General features: G+C 38.4%; 1 protein-coding gene across 2 annotated transcripts in view; it reads left to right on the forward strand.

Annotated features, from left to right (window-relative positions):
* The window catches only part of PDE4DIP (phosphodiesterase 4D interacting protein), a 203,585-nt gene that overhangs the window by 83,420 nt on the left and 102,748 nt on the right, over positions 1-17,417 (forward strand). For both annotated transcript variants that reach the window (XM_057720836.1, XM_057720826.1), the window contains exon 5: positions 15,769-15,845. In XM_057720836.1, coding sequence (XP_057576819.1) covers positions 15,769-15,845 — 77 coding nt within the window. The remainder of the gene's footprint in view (positions 1-15,768; positions 15,846-17,417) is intronic.

Raw genomic sequence — 17,417 nt, forward strand, 5'->3', positions numbered from 1 at the left:
TGTATATTGAACATCTATTATATGTCAGGTATTTTCATTTACATCTTTTCATTTGATTTTCACAGAATCCTTGAAAGGTAGTGATTGAAAGCACCTGAAGGAACTACAACTTAGGTTGTTACTTATTTCTAGAATATTGAGGATGAACTATGTGGAACTGTAAAGAAATGATTGAATATCTGCACTTGCGTATTATTCAACCTGATAGAATGTGAGAGTGAGTATTTGAACCCAGGCCAGTTCAATTCTAAAGTCTATACTCTTCACATTGTACCATACCACTGCCCTAAGTACCGGATTCTTTATTTTCCCTTGGCAGTGCTGTAGTTTCAGATTTATAGCCATGCTCCCTAAAAGATTAGAACCGGGGAGCTGAGAGGAAGGGCAACCCAAGGTATGACACACCTTGAGCTGGGTCTAGGAATGCTTCTTTGGAGGCTAAAGCCAGGAGTTATTGGATGGACCTGCACTGACTTGTGTATCTGCTGCTATTTATATCTGCCACCTGTGTGCATTTCCATACAGCTATTTGATTCTGGGTCTCTTTTGTTTATCACACTCTACTATAATTATCTGTTTAATTGCCCCCATAGGCTGTAAATTCTCTGAGGGCTGTGATTGTGTCTGCCTTGCTCTTTTCAGTACTTTAGTATTTTAGAGCGCCTTACATATCCAAAGGAGATGTTCAGTAAATATTTGATTAAAAAACCAGTGACTAAACAAATGCTACCTTCTCACAAGTTAGGTTCCCTGTCGTCTGCCCAGTGAGCACCCTTTCTATCTTTGTCTCTGGGTCTGTCTGTCTGTCTCTCTCTCTCACACACGCACACCCACACCTGTATGCACATGAGCCCTGGCTGTGTCTGTACAAATACCTGGCCACCTTAGAACTCACCCATAGCCTCAGTGCTTACTCAGAGAGGTCAGTGTCTGTGTTTGTCTAATGAAGGTAAACTGGGCTGGGAAGGGATTGGTGTTGTTTTCAGGCCTCTACTAAGGACTGACATGGGTTGGGCTTGAAAGAGTGACCTGAAGAGAGGAGTTCTGCCATCTGGATGTAGATCCTTATATTTTGCATTGTATAAACTGAAACTTTCCACTTGGTTTTTTTCCATTTCTTTGGGGAGCTGGACACTAAAGCAGTCTCTGGCAGGAGAGTGCCTGGCCTTGTAGTCTTCTGGTTACTGAGGCTGGGGACACTGCATTACTGTCCTTTCCCTGGCAGTGAACTGTTCTTGTCACATGTCAGGGCAACCTCTGTGTCTAATTTGGGGCTTAACTGCACTAGTGGATGACAGTGAACCTGGAATCTGTAGAAAGGCAGGGATTGCACCTCTGAATAAGGTCTTTCCCCCCACCTGAGGGTCTGAGAACTTTCATGATTTGCATTTGAACCCCTTCTGGCTAGGCGTCTCACATCAACAGAGAAGATGAGTAGTGCAGCTAGTATTATAGTTCTTATGGGCAAGAGGGAGAGGCTTTGATTCAAATTAATTGACTGTATAAGAACATAAAGCTCTGGGGGTAACTAGTCTGAGGTCACACAATTGATGACAGAGCCACATATTTAGACCTTCTAGGGTTCTTCTTTTGCTTTAAAACTAAGTGAATGAAAAGAAATCTCATCTACAGAACAACTCACTTGGAAGCTACTAAATTGTGTTTCTAGAGATTGTGTAGGGACCAACCCTTTACCCCTTGTTCAGGACAGATAGAAGAACCCCTTATGAAAATACTTAGTCCTTCACCCTGTTTTATAGAGCTAATGCTTTGCCCCAGTGGTATCAGAAAATTGTGGGAAAGAAATTCATTGTGAACAAAAAATATTTCTGAACTACACTTTTCCTAGAAGGAGTATGGTTGGAAAAAGAAAAGGAAACATTTTAAAATAAAACCCATCCACTAGAGTTACTTTTCACTTTGGGTTAATAATCAGGAATTATAAGAGGTCTGCTCACAAGAGTTTGAGACTCTTCCTCCTACTAAACGATTTCTTTTTGGATTCCTTTAGTTTATAGAATTGATTTAGACTAAGATCTGGCCATATTTATTTTTGTCCCAAATAAAAACTCTTCTGTGGAAGGCCTGCTTCTCTCTGCCTTGTTTCCTACTGTCTTACAAAGGTGCAGTACCCATTTCCTTCACTCACCGATGCTAATTCACCTCTTACCACACTGAAAAGCACTTTGGCTTTGGCAAGCTTTAATCTCCAATACACAGTTGACTTGCCAATGCTATCAATGAATATATACTGGTATGCTGCCAAGCTTTTTTATTTCTTCTTTCTTTCTTTTTTTTTTTTTTTTTTTTTGAGCTCCTGCTCTTCCCCCAGCAGCAAACTATGAGATATAAAATGAGACATAATCTCTGCCCTCAAAGTGCTTCAAGATTAGTGTATACACACACACACACACACACACACACAAATGTGAAGTTAAATACTGAAACAAACACGTAAGTTAGCACTTCAGGACAGATGACAGTGGTTATTCCATAAACATATACTGAGAGCTACTGAGGGCAAAGTACTTTTCTAGATATTAAAATCTAAAAGGGGAGCCAGACATTTTAAGTAACTAATCAAAGTAGAGTGAGGTGAGTGCTGTACTAGAGATAGGTGCCAGATGACTGAGTTCTGGTTTACTCAGGACAGTCCTGATGTTACCAGTTGTCCTTGTACAGTTGTGATGGTGCCTCTTTTCACTTTCAGCAGTGTCAGTATGGATACTCAATTACAGTTGTCTTAGTTATACACAAAGTTCAGTGGGACTGAAGAGAAATGAATTATTAAGTTCTGACTCGGGGATTGGGGAAAGTTTCCTGGAGTGGGAGGTGGGGATGTTTGAACTGAAGTGTAATGAAGAACAGTTTTAGAAAGAAGAGAGAAAGCATCACAGGCTAAGAGCAGCTCAGGCAAACCCTTGGTGGCATCCAAGGGCACTTACATAATTGATTTCTCAATCAGCAGGAGCCCTTAGTTTAGAGGTGAAGAGGGTGACCCCACCAAAGGCCAACGGAGTCTTGGAAACTATCTGGCCATAAACTACTATCACTCAGAACTCTGGTTTGCAGAAAAGATAGCTGCTGGATAATGACTGATGTCATCATGGTCCTGTGTCAGACCAGAAGGGTACAGCTCTAGCTGGGTAAGGTGAGCGGGGGAGGGGAGGGAGAAGAAGGGAGCGTGTGAGGCAATGTGAGAGTTGAAGGAGACTGGAAGAGGGTAGGAGGTGAAGTGAGAGAACTGTGCTTTTTTTAGTTCCATCTGCCCGCTTAAAGAAGTTTCAGCTTCCTCTCTAGAAGAATCTTGTTTGTAATGTATTTCTGCGGATCTTCTTTCCTCCCTATGACCCAGTTGTATTCTGAGTCCCCCGGGTTTAAGAGGCAGGTTTTTTTCTTTATTCCTCAGTATTGGGAAATAGACTCAGCACCACTGTTGTACGTAAGACTGGTGGCAGAAAGAAACTGCTTTAGGGAGCCAGATGTTCTTTGCTGCCTATGACCATAGTTTAGGGAATTCCAGAGGTGAAAGTGGAAAAATAAAAAAAGAATATGGACATCCACCTTTTCATGATGAAAATGCCCTTTCTAATTTTTCATTAGGAAAATTTTCAAAAGGAGACAAAGATAAAGAGAACAGTGCCTCCCATGCACCTGTCCCGAGCACTGGGGACCCATGTACCTGTCACCCAGCTTCAACAGTTACCGACATTCTGCTGTCTCCGTCCTCCCTGCTCCTCACAGCAACTCTCAGACACCACAGAACTGCATCTAGACAGACATCAGAATGTACCTCTAACCAATAAGGGCTTTGTTTTTAACCAAAACACAGTACTATTATTATTGTACCCAAAAAGCTTAAAGATAGTTTCTTTTTTTCAATGTAATGTTTTTTTTTATTTAAAAATTTTTTTATTTTATATTGAAGTATAGTTGATTTACAATGTTGTATTTCAGGTATATAGCAAAGTGATTTAGTTATACATATACATATATTATTCTTTTTCAGATTCTTTTCCCATATAGATTATTACAGAGTATTGAGTAGAGTTCCCTGTGCTATACAGTAGGTCCTTGTTGATTATCTATTTTATATATAGTGGTGTGTATATGTTAATCCCAACCTCCTAATTTATCCCTCTCCCCCACCTTTCTTTCCCCTTTGGTAACGATAAGTTTTTCTGTGAGTCTGTTTCTGTTTTGTAAATAAGTTCATTTCTATCATTTTTTAGATTCCCCATATAAGTGATATCATATATTTGTCTTTCTCTGTCTGACTTACTTCACTTATTATGATAATCTATAGGTCCAAGCATGTTGGTGCAAGTGGCATGATTTCATTCTTTGTAATGGCTAATATTCCATTGTATATATGTACCACATCTTCTTTATCCATTCACCTGTTGATGGGCATTTAGGCTGCTTCCATGTCCTGGCTATTGTGAATAATGCTGCAGTGAACATTGGGGTGTGTGTCTTTTTTTTTTTTTTAAGATTTATTTTATTGTTTATTTATTTAATTTTGGCTGCGTGGGTCTTCATTGCTGTGCACAGGCTTTCTCTAGTTGTGGAGGGTGGGGGCTGCTCTTTGTTGCGGTGCACGGTTTCTCATTGCGGTGGCTTCTCTTGTTGCAGCGTACAGGCTTGAGGCACGCAGGCTTCGGTAGTTGTGGTGCATGGGCTTAGTTGCTCTGTGGCATGTGGGATCTTCCCGGCCCAGGGATCGAACCCATGTCCCCTGCATTGGCAGGTGGATTCTTTTTTTTTTTTTTTCAGGCTTTGGGAACTTTATTCCATCATTCGATATTTTACATCCTTTTATACACATTTATGAAATGCATTTTTTTCTACAATAAACTGCATATATTTAGATGTAAAATTTGGTATCCCAATCTCCCAATTCATTCCTCCCCTCCCAACCTTCCCCGCTTTCCCCACTTGGTGTCCATCTGTTTGTTCTCTACATCTGTGTCTCTATTTCTGCCTTGCAAACCGGTTGATTTGTACCATTTTTCTATAGTCCACATATATGTGTTAATATATGATATTTGTTTTTCTCTTTCTGACTCACTTCACTCTGTATGACAGTCTCTGGGTCCATCCATGTCTCTACAAATGTCCCAGTTTCATTGCTTTTTGCAGCTGAGTAATATTCCATTGTATGTATGTACCGCATCATTTTTATCCATTCATCTGTTGATGGACATTTAGGTTGCTTCCATGTCCTGACTATTGTAAATAGTGCTGCAGTGAACATTGGAGTGCATGTGTCTTTTTGAATTCTGGTGTTCTCTGGGTATATGCCCAGCAGTGGGATTGCTGGGTCATATGGTAACTCTATTTTTTCATCTTTTAAGAAATCTCCATACTGTTCTCCATAGTGGCTGTACCAATTTAAGGTAATTTCTTAATACCATCTAATCCTTGGTCCATGCTCACCTTTCTCTCTAAAATGTCCATTTTAAGGTCTGGAGATCTTAAGTTAGTACCTCTAAGTCTCAGAGTAGACTAGGCACAGGAGTAGAATGTTTAGCCCTTTTATGGGGGAAGATGAGAGGTAGAAGAGGAGGCTAGGATTCTAAGCTGTGTCTGGAATTCTACTGGTGGCTTGAGTTTCCCTGGGGCAAGTTATTTTTCCTTTTCATGCCTCCTCAGTTTTAGCAACCTTTTATCTTTAATGGGTTAATAATATACCTCTTAGGGAATATTCGGTTTCAAACAGAGAAGTTCTTTTAAAGGCTTCAGATAAAAGGGTTTTTTTTGTACAATAACACAGCATTAGCCAATCTCCATTTTCTTCAACAAACATATTGTCGTTCCACTTCTGCCTGTGTGCATCTGTTCCGGTTGATTGCTTGGTTGGTTGCTTGGTTTACTCATTCAGTGCCTTTACTACAAATACAGTTGCAAATCACCGAGGGTCTCTAGTTAGTCACAGCTGCTAGATATTTGAATCAGGCTCTGCGCTGGGTACTTAGGTTGTTTCATTTACCCCTCTACACTCCTCAAGGTAATTTTTATAACCACATTTTATTGATGAGGAAATTAGATTCTAAGAGGTTAACTTACACAAAAAAGATGCCCCAGTTAGTAAGTGGCAGAAAATGATTTCTGCCTTTGTAGATCTGCTGTCCTGAAACCCATGTCCCAGCATCACAAAACCAAAAGGCACAAGCTGACAACAAGTACACTTGGCTAGTTCCAACATACCACCATTTTTCTCTGTGCCAAGGGAATCTGAAATCTAAAAGGGTAAAATGATGGGTGGAAAGACAGAGCATTATATGGTGTGTCAATATTGAAGTACAAAAAGAATGATATTGAGGCTTCGGGTCGGCCCCCGAGGTGGGCCTCCAGGCACAGCTGCCCGCGCTAAATGCAGGGCCCAGGAGTTCATAAATTTCTGGCGTGAACGGTTTCCTTCGGACAAGGGAGCTGACGGCGGTCCTCGCCGGGCTGCGTCCGGAAGGACCACCGTGAAGGAGGCGTGGAGACCAGGAGCTCTTGCCGTCTGGCGTCGTCCAGAGCCGCGTCTGGCCCCAGACTGAAACCAATTCTCAGGACCACGAAGAGCCAGAAATCCATCTATTTTCAAAGACTTCTTTGCAGACTATGCAGCAACTTTGTTGTCTTTCCTATATTCAAAATCTGCAAACTCCCTGCCCCCACGACCTCCTCTGAATCCACCACGAAATCCTCGAGGAGTGGTAAAGGTACCACCTCGGCCACTACCACGTCCTCGGCCACCACGGAAACCAAGACCTCCTCTACCTCTGTACCCTCCACGGCCACGGTTTGGACGAAGCGGGATTCCAAATGTTTCTGCATTTAATCTTCTTTCTTCAGCCCAGACTGAATATTCGTCTAATCCAATACTTGGACATTAGTCTGAGGCTTGGACAGTCTTCTATAAACACCTCTATCACCAGGACAAGCAACCCCAAAAGCTTGGACAACCATGAGGAAACAAAGAAACACCATGCAGGCAAAGGAGCAGGAAAAAAACCCACAAGACCAAATAAATGAGGAGGAAATAGGAAAAATGCCTGAAAAAGAATTTAGAGTAATGATAGTAAAAATGATACAAAATCTCGATAACAAATTAGAGAAAGTACAAGAAACAGTTCATAAGAACTCAGAAAAACAAACAGCAATGGATAACAAAATAACCGAAATTAAAAATACTCTAGATGCTCTAACCAGCAGAATGACTGAGGCAGAAGAACGAATAAGTGAGTTGGAAGATAGAATGGAAGAAATAAACGCCACAGAGCAGGAAAAAGATAAAAAAATAAAAAGACTAGAAGACAGCCTCAGAGACCTCAGTGATAACCTTAAACGTACCAACATTCGAATTATAGGCATCCCAGAAGAAGAAGAAAACAAGAAAGGGTCTGTGAAAATATTTGAAGAGGTTCTAGTGGAAAACTTCCCCAACATGGGAAAGGAAATAATGAACCAAGTCCAAGAAGCACAGAGAGTCCCATACAGAATAAACCCAAGGAGAAATACACCAAGACACATATTAATCAAACTAATGACAATTCAACACAAAGAAAAAATATTAAAAGCAGCAAGAGAAAAGCAACAAACAACATATAAGGGAAAACCCATCAGGATAACAGCTGACCTTTCTACAGAAACTCTGCAGGCCAGAAGGGAATGGCAGGATATACTGAAAGTCCTGAAAGAGAGAAACCTACAGCCAAGAATACTTTACCCAGCAAGAATCTCATTCAGATTTGAGGGAGAAATCAAAAGCTTTCCAGACAAGCAAAAGTTAAGAGAATTCAGCACCACCAAACCAGCCTTACAACAAGTGCTAAAGGAACTTCTCTAAGTAGGAAACACAAGAAAAGGAAAACACCTACAAATACAAACCCAAAACAATGAAGAAAATGGTAATTGGAACACACATGTCAATAATCACTTTAAATGTAAATGGATTAAATGCTCCAACCAAAAGACACAGACTGGCTGAATGGATACAAAAACAAGACCCTTCTATATGCTGCCTACAAGAAACCCACTTCAGACCAAGGGATACATATAGACTGAAAGTGAAGGGATGGAAAAAGATATTCCATGCAAATGGAAGTCAAAAGAAAGCTGGAGTAGCAATACTCATATCAGACAAATTAGACTTGAAAGTAAAGACTATTAAAAGAGACAAGGAAGGGCACTACATAATGATCAAGGGATCCATCCAAGAAGAACATATCACAATGGTAAATATCTATGCCCCCAATATAGGAGCACCTCAATACATAAGGCAAATGCTAACAGCTATAAAAGGGGACATCGACAGTAACACAATTATAGTGGGAGACTTGAACACCCCACTTACATCAATGGACAGATCATCCAAACAGAAAATAAATAAAGACACACAAGCTTTAAATGACACATTAGACCATCTCGACTTCATTGATATTTACAGGACATTCCATCCAAAAACGACAGACTACACTTTCTTCTCAAGTGCACACGGAACATTTTCCAGGATAGATCACATCTTGGGTCACAGATCAAACCTCAGCAAATTCAAGAAAATTGAAATCATATCAAGCATCTTCTCAGACCACAACGCCATGAGACTAGATATCAATTACAGGAAAAAAACTGCAAAAAATACAAACACATGGAGGCTAAACAATTCACTATTAAACAACCAAGGAATCACTACAGAAATCAAAGAGGAAATCAAAAAGTATCTAGAAACAAATGACAACGAAAACACAACAACCCAAAACCTATGGGACGCAGCAAAAGCAGTTCTAAGAGGGAAGTTTATAGCAATACAGTCCTACCTTAAGAAACAAGAAAATGATCGAATAAACAACCTAACCTTACACCTCAAACAACTAGAGAAAGAAGAACAAAGAAACCCCAAAGTGAGCAGAAGGAAAGAAATCGTAAGGATCAGAGCAGAAATAAATGAAAAAGAAAGGAAAGAAACCATAAGAAAAATAAATAAAACTAAAAGCTGGTTCTTTGAGAAGATTAACAAAATTGATAAACCATTAGCCAGACTCATCAAGAAAAAAAGGGAGAAGATGCAAATCAACAGAATTAGAAATGAAAAAGGAGAAGTCACAACGGACACCTCAGAAATACAAAACATCATGAGAGACTACTACAAGCAACTATATGCCAATCAATTGGATAACCTGGAAGAAATGAATACATTCTTAGAAAAATACAATCTTCCAAGACTGAACCAGGAAGAAATAGAAACCATGAACAGACCAATCACAAGTACAGAAATTGAGGCAGTGATTAAAAATCTCCCAACACACAAAAGCCCAGGACCAGATGGATTCACAGGCGAATTCTATCAAACATTTCGAGAAGAGTTAACACCTATCCTTCTCAAACTCTTCCAAAATATTGCAGAAGGCGGAGCACTCCCAAACTCATTCTATGAGGCTACCATCACCCTGATACCAAAACCAGGCAAAGATGTCACAAAAAAAGAAAACTACAGACCAATATCACTGATGAATATAGATGCAAAAATCCTCAACAAAATACTAGCTAACAGACTACAACAGCACATTAAAAAAATCATACACCACGATCAAGTGGGGTTTATCCCTGGGATGCAAGGATTCTTCAATATACGCAAATCAATCAACGTGATACATCATATCAACAAATTGAAGGATAAAAACCATATGATCATTTCAATAGATGCAGAAAAAGCTTTTGACAAAGTTCAACATCCATTTATGATAAAAGCTCTCCAGAAAATGGGCATAGGAGGAAATTACCTCAACATCATAAAAGCCATATATGACAAACCAAAAGCCAACATTGTTCTCAATGGAGAAAAACTGGAAGAATTCCCTCTAAGAACAGGAACAAGACAAGGGTGTCCACTCTCACCACTGTTATTCAACATAGTTTTGGAAGTGTTAGCCACAGCAATCAGAGAAGAAAAAGAAATAAAAGGAATCCAAATTGGAAAAGAAGAAGTAAAATTATCACTCTTTGCAGATGACATGATACTATATATAGAAAACCCTAAAGACTCTACCAGAAAACTGCTAGCACTCATTGATGAGTTTAGTAAAGTAGCAGGATACAAAATTAATGCACAGAAATCTCTTGCATTCCTATACACTAACAACGGAAGAGCAGAAAGAGAAATTAAGGAAACTCTCCCATTCACCATTGCAACCAAAAGAATAAAATACCTAGGAATAAACCTGCCTAAGGAGGCAAAAGATCTGTATGCAGAAAACTTTAAGACATTGATGAAAGAAATCAAAGATGACATAAACAGATGGAGGGATATACCATGTTCCTGGATTGGAAGAATCAACATCGTGAAAATGACTGTACTACCCAAAGCAATTTACAGATTTAATGCAATCCCGATCAGATTACCAATGGCATTTTTCACAGAACTAGAGCAAGAAATCTTACGATTTGTATGGAAACGCAAAAGACCCCGAATAGCCAAAGCAATCTTGAGAAGGAAAAATGGAGTTGGTGGAATCAGGCTTCCTGACTTCAAACTATACCACAAGGCCATAGTGATCAAGACAGTATGGTACTGGCACAAAAATAGAAAGGAAGATCAATGGAACAGAATAGAGAACTCAGAAGTAAGCCCAAACACATATGGGCACCTTATCTTTGACAAAGGAGGCACGAGTATACAATGGAAAAAAGACAGCCTCTTCAATAAGTGGTGCTGGGAAAATTGGACAGCAACATGTAAAAGAATGAAATTAGAACACTTCCTAACACCATACACAAAAATAAACTCCAAATGGATGAAAGACCTACATATAAGGCCAGACACTATCAAACTCCTAGAGGAAAACATAGGCAGAACACTCTTTGACATACATCAAAGCAACATCCTTTTTGACCCACCTCCTAGAATCATGGAAATAAAATCAAGAATAAACGAATGGGACCTCATGAAACTTAAAAGCTTTTGCACAGCAAAAGAAACAATAAACAAGACTAAAAGGCAACCCTCAGAATGGGAAAAAATAATTGCCTATGAAACAACGGACAAAGGATTAACCTCCAAAATATACAAGCAGCTCATGCAGCTTCATACCAAAAAAGCAAATAACCCAATCCACAAATGGGCAGAAGACCTAAATAGACATTTCTCCAAAGAAGACATACAGATGGCCAACAAACACATGAAAAGATGCTCAACATCACTCATCATCAGAGAAATGCAAGTCAAAGCCACAATGAGGTATCACCTCACACCAATCAGAATGGCCATCATCACAAAGTCTGGAAACAACAAATGTTGGAGAGGGTGTGGAGAAAAGGGAACTCTCCTGCACTGTTGGTGGGACTGTAAGTTGGTACAGCCACTATGGAAAACAATTTGGAGGTTCCTTAAAAAACTACAAATAGAACTACCATATGATCCAGTCATCCCACTCCTGGGCATATACCCAAAGAAAACCATAATCCCAAAAGAAACTTGTACCATAATGTTTATTGCAGCACTCTTTACAATAGCCAGGACATGGAAGCAACCTAAATGCCCATCAACAGATGAATGGATACAGAAGATGTGGCATATATATACAATGGAATATTACTCAGCTATAAAAAGGGATGAGATGGAGCTATATGTAATGAGGTGGATAGAACTACAATCTGTCATACAGAGTGAAGTAAGTCAGAAAGAGAAAGACAAATATTGTATGCTAACTCACATATACGGAATCTAAAAATGGTACTGATGAACTCAGTGACAAGAACAGGGAAGCAGATACAGGGAATGGACTGGAGAACTCGAGGTATGGGAGGGGGCGGGGGGTGAAGGGGAAACTGAGAAGAAGCGGGAGAGTAGTACAGACATATATATACTACCAACTGTAAAATAGTCAGTGGGAAGTTGTTGTATAACAAAGGGAGTCCAACTCGAGGATGGAAGATGCCTTAGAGGACTGGGGCAGGGAGGGTGGGGGGGAATCGAGGGGGGGGCGTCAAGGAAGGGAGGGAATATGGGGATATGTGTATAAAAACAGTTGATTGAACCTGGTGTACCCCCCAAAAAAAATAAAATAAAATAATAATAATAAAAAAAAAAAAAAAAAAAGAATGATATTATGAAAAATCAAAGGCATGAGAAATGACTTTTAATGGGGGAGATAAAGTAAGGCTTCACAAGGGACATGGCATTTAGTGATGAAGCGGAAGGGAGAACAGTGACATGGCACTGGAAAAGCATAGGACGTGTGTGGGAAATCCAGTTAGGCAGATGGAGTGTGATGGCAGATAAAGCCGGATAGGTAAGTTGAGGTCAAATTTTGAGTAGACTCCATTCTCAAGCTGAATTGTGTAAAATTTGATTGCTATGCAATTAAAAACTGTGAAAAGGTTTCAGAGTAAAGAGAGTAAACTAATCAGAGATATGCTTTAGGAAAAACTTAAATGATGGAGAGACTGAGGTTGGGGAGATCTGTTTTGTGACTATTCACTCTGATCCCAGTGATAAGGAAGGAGTACCTCATAGGGTGCTGACTGTGGGGGCCGGAGAGGAGGGGCAAGATTGGGAAGAGATTTTGAAATACCCAGTGCTAACCTCTGTTAGAGGCACTTGAAGGCAATGTACAGTTTTGCTCTTCAGTTCAGATATAATAATGATGTTCCCTAGGTTTGGACACTGTTCTAACCGCATGTGTGATATGCAGTATGTAATCACTGGTATCATTTAATTATAACTACTATAACTTTGTAGGGCTTTTGAAACATTTTTTATAATTTAATTGAAATAAAATTCACATACCACTACAACTCACTCATTTAAAATGTACAATCAATGTACACATCATTGTTTCTAGAATATTCAGAGTTGTGCAAATATCATAGCAATCAATTTTAGAACATTTTTATCACTCCACAAAGAAGCCCCTATCCCATTAACCATCACTCCCCAGTTCCCCTGTCCCTCCAGCCCTAGTCAACCACCAATCGACTTTATTTCTCTGGATTTGCCCATCCTGGACATTTCATATGAATGGCCTCATACAATGTATGGTTTCTGTGACTGACTTCTTTTACGTGAAGGTTCTCTTACAAGGTTCAGCCATGTTGTAGCATATGTCATTCCTTTTTATGGTCAAGTAACATTCCATTGTGTGGGCATACCACATTTTATTTATTTATCAATCTATGGATGAAATTGTAAAAATCATTCCAGAATTTTACTGTATCAAATATCTGTGCTTGAAATAAGTGAGCTACTGAATGGGTTGTATGATAGTAAGATAGCAGTTTCTATGTTAATACCATATTTCTTCATCTACAATGACCTTCTCTACCCTTGTGTATATTACACATTAAACCTTCCCTGGGTTAGGCTATATCTTAACCTCCTCATCAGTGATCACCTTTAGCATTTTAAATCCATACCTTGGAATTTTGCTCCTCTCAACTGGACTGCAAGCATATAGAGTGTAAGAAATACATGTTAGACATCTTCATCATTCTCCATAAGACCTGTTAAGTCCCTTTGCACACTGCGAGTGTTGTTAACAATGGAGGACAGGGGTCTACAAGAGCCAAAGCAGACCGATTAACACTCCCTGGCTGTGACCACACTTCTACAATTTAAACTTCCCTGTCCCCCACTCCTAAAAATGTCTTGTGGAATATTGGTGAGACAGAGTGTTCAAACTATTGACCTAGTTAATATAATGGGTAATAATTCTTCTAACCTAATGGTGAAAGGACTGATACATTTTGCATTAAGAACTTTTTTTTTTAGTTGGTCAGGCAAAACCATTTCTCTTTTGATTTTTAAAAAAGCAGTTTTCTTAGGATTCACTGTGTCACAGCTTTTACTGGTGCAAAATTTTGAATATCTCCGTTTTTAAAAGGGATGGCCCCACTGTGGATTATATGAGCAGTGGATCAATTTATAGAGTTAAAATTGAAGCCTTGGAACAAAATTTTTTTTCTATTTCCTTAATTTTGTATTTATATGAGATGATGGATGTTCACTAAACATATTATGATAATCATTTCATGATGTATGTAAGTCAAATCATTATGCTGAACACTTTAAACTTATACAGTGCTGTATGTCATTAATAGCCCAATAAAACTGGAAGGGGAAAAGAAAGAAGAGAAAAGGTATGGCATATCAAATAAAAGGATAGAGTCTTAAAAAAATAATGAATCCTGGGAAAGGAATCAGGTAATTGGTTGCTGGTTTCTTTTAACCCAATTCGATATTGAACATTGTAGTAAACACCAGGGTGGAAATGAATTCAGGAGAATCCTATGTTTAACATGAATTGGTGTTAAGACTCTGTTCAAATGATGTTCCCTGAAACAAAACAAGCTACCAACACAGAGAAAATCTGATTAAACACAATTAATCTATAAACTCATTGTTAGCCCAGTCCTTTAGTTCTAGGTACTAACATTATAATGAAAGTTTATTGTATTTCTTATCATTTAAGTTCAGCTTCATCATTGAAACTTTTCCTTGAGTTATGTGGGTGGATATTTTTCTGGGGAGTAGAAAGAGAGAAAGGCACTCTCCTCCCCAGCCACCCTCTCTTGAGTACGCATTAGGTTGGCCCAAAAGTTTGTTCGGGTTTTTTTAACATTTTTATGGAAAAACCCAAACGAACTTTTTGGCCAACTCAATACATTTCCTTAGATATCTTGACAAAAAGCTGACAAGATTTGGTGATAAGATAAGCAAGTGCAGTTAATTTCGGGTCCACTTCAGCTGTTCTTGGAATTTAACAATTTGTATACTTACTAATGGAGAATGGAGAAACGTGATTAACTATGCAGTGATTTTTCTGCAGAAAGAGGTTACAGAGGGTTAGAATTTAATGCTGTAAATTGGAACGTACTTGCATTTCCGTGTGGTAGACTTTGTAACATCCATGAAATTACCTTGATCCACCAGAATAACTGATCATAAGATTTAGGATCTAATCGTGTGGGAGGAAACTGTTTTAGCAGTTCTGCATGAGACTCCTTAAGCTTTATTGTCTATTTGCTTGAATAGACATAGTGCTAAAGCCTAGAGAAGTAACTATATTTCTTCTCTTTTTTTTTCTTTCCCTCATTTTCATTTCTACTTATTCCGTCATTCCCTTATCCCTCATTCTCTTTTCTACTTATTTAGAAGAATGAAGCTAACATGAAGAATGTTCAGATTGGGTGTCTATTGTATGCAGGTGCCTAGGATATCCCACCTTTGGTGTAATAATTTTCTTTCCTTTTTATGACATATTATTAGTTTAATATGTGATTATAGCTGAGAACTTCAGCTATCCTAGTCAGGGAGGGAAAACTGTTTTTATAAGTAATAATAGTGAACACTTTTTAAAAATTGAACTGTAGTTGATTTACGATATTGTGTTAATTTCAGGTCTACAGCAGAGGGATTCAGGTGTGTGTGTGTGTGTACACATATATATTCTTTTTCAGATTCTTTTCCATCACAGATTATTACAAGATATTGAATATAGTTCTCTGTGCTATATAGTAAATCCTTGTTATCTATTTTATATATAGTGATGTATATCTGTTAATCCTATACTCTTAATTTTTCTTCCCCCTCCTCTTCCCCTTTGGTAACCATAAGTTTGTTTTCTACATCTGTGAGTCTGTTGCTGTTTTGTAAATAAGTTCATTTGTATCACATTTTATTGATAGATTCCACATATAAGTGATATTGTATAATAGTTGTCTTTCTTTGATAGAGGGTCTGTGGCAGTTAACAACGATTAATGCCTGTGTGCTTTTCAGAACATTGAGTTGAAGGTTGAAGTAGAGAGCCTGAAACAGGAACTCCAGGACAAGAAACAGCATCTGGATGACACATGGTGAGTTGCAGTTTGAACTATTTGAGCTCTTGGTCCTTTCCAGAGTCGGGCTCATTAACTGAGAGCAATGGATGTGGAACCAAATTCTTTAACCTTAACTCTGGCCTTTGAATGCTACCTCCAGTTCAGAAACTGAAACAATGTACTTTCTTTTCCTTGGGCTCTCTGTCTCTTACTAAGTCTGAGAGAGGTTGACATAGATTGGTAAATTCATCAGACCTAAATTTATAAACTTCCTAGTCAGTAATCTACTAATAACATCCAGGGCTGACATAGAGTTTAGGGAAAATGGGCACTCTCATATACTGCTGGTGAGAGCATGAACTATGGCAACATTTTTGGAATTTGGTACTACGTATCAAAGTAAAAAATAAGCACTTCCTTTGATCAATTCCTTCTAGATTTCCTAGAAGGAATCTATTCCTCATAAATAAAAGCATGAGTATGAAAGGATAAATGTATAAGGATATTTACTGCATCATTTTTTGTAACAGCAAAAAAAACTAGAAACTACTATCCATCAATAGGGTAATTGTTGAAGACATTTTGATATAAACATACTGTGGAATATTATGTAGTCATTAAAAAGAATGAGTTAGCTCTATACTATTATCCTGCTGGGAAGTCCCTCATAGACTAAGTAAGGGGAAAAAGTGCTAAGTGATGTTCAGAGTATAAGCCCCCTTGCGTAAAGGCAAACAATCTGTGTGTGCATATGTTTGTTTGCATGTGCATAGAAGAAAACTGCAGGGTTGCACACCAAACTCTTTAACATTGCTTGTGTTAGGGGAGTGAGATTGGAGTTTGTGATGGGGAGAAGATGATTTTTTTTCTTTGTATACTTCTGATTATTAGGATGGTTATTTTTATAATTTACAGTGTTTATAATTTAAAAACCCTCAGTTTTAAATGACAAGTACTATTGAAATTGTTAAAAATAATTTTCAGATTATATCTTGGAATCAGTATATGTTCAATCTGACCTGGCATTCCTTCTGTCTCTACAGTATTTCTTGATACTTAGAATGATAGTCCAGCAATATGAGAATATTCAAACCAGACTCAACTGTATACAGTATGCTGATATTACTCAATACTTACTAAGATACTAAGTGAGCTAATAGATTTTAGGAAAACTTATAATAACAATTGAGTTATAAATTTTGAGATTTGCTTAGTGCTTTTTAAAAATATTTATGTCATTTCAGCTTTTAATTAGGTGGCATTATCCTATTTTTAGAAATTAGAAAACTAAGGTACAGAGTGTTAAAGTCTTCTCAAATGAGTGGCAGAGCCCACATCGTCTGGCATCAAGTTCAAGGCACTTCTGACTTCGCAACAGCTGTAGCCTATTAAATCAGGCATTCCTGGCTGAGTTACTCAGAAAATGTATAACTTCCAATCTTAAGATATTATAGTTAGCTGCTGTCTATTGCTTTTATCAAGGAATATGGAGTCAAAGTAAAAGTTGATTCCTGAGGCCTTAGGTTATTTAGGGATCTTAGGTTATTCTCTTAACTTGTGTCCCTGTACCACAAAGACCCTTCTACCCTCAAAAGACTGTATAATGAC

This window comes from Hippopotamus amphibius, chromosome 1, assembly GCF_030028045.1.
Source record: "Hippopotamus amphibius kiboko isolate mHipAmp2 chromosome 1, mHipAmp2.hap2, whole genome shotgun sequence".
Lineage (NCBI taxonomy): Eukaryota > Metazoa > Chordata > Mammalia > Artiodactyla > Hippopotamidae > Hippopotamus > Hippopotamus amphibius.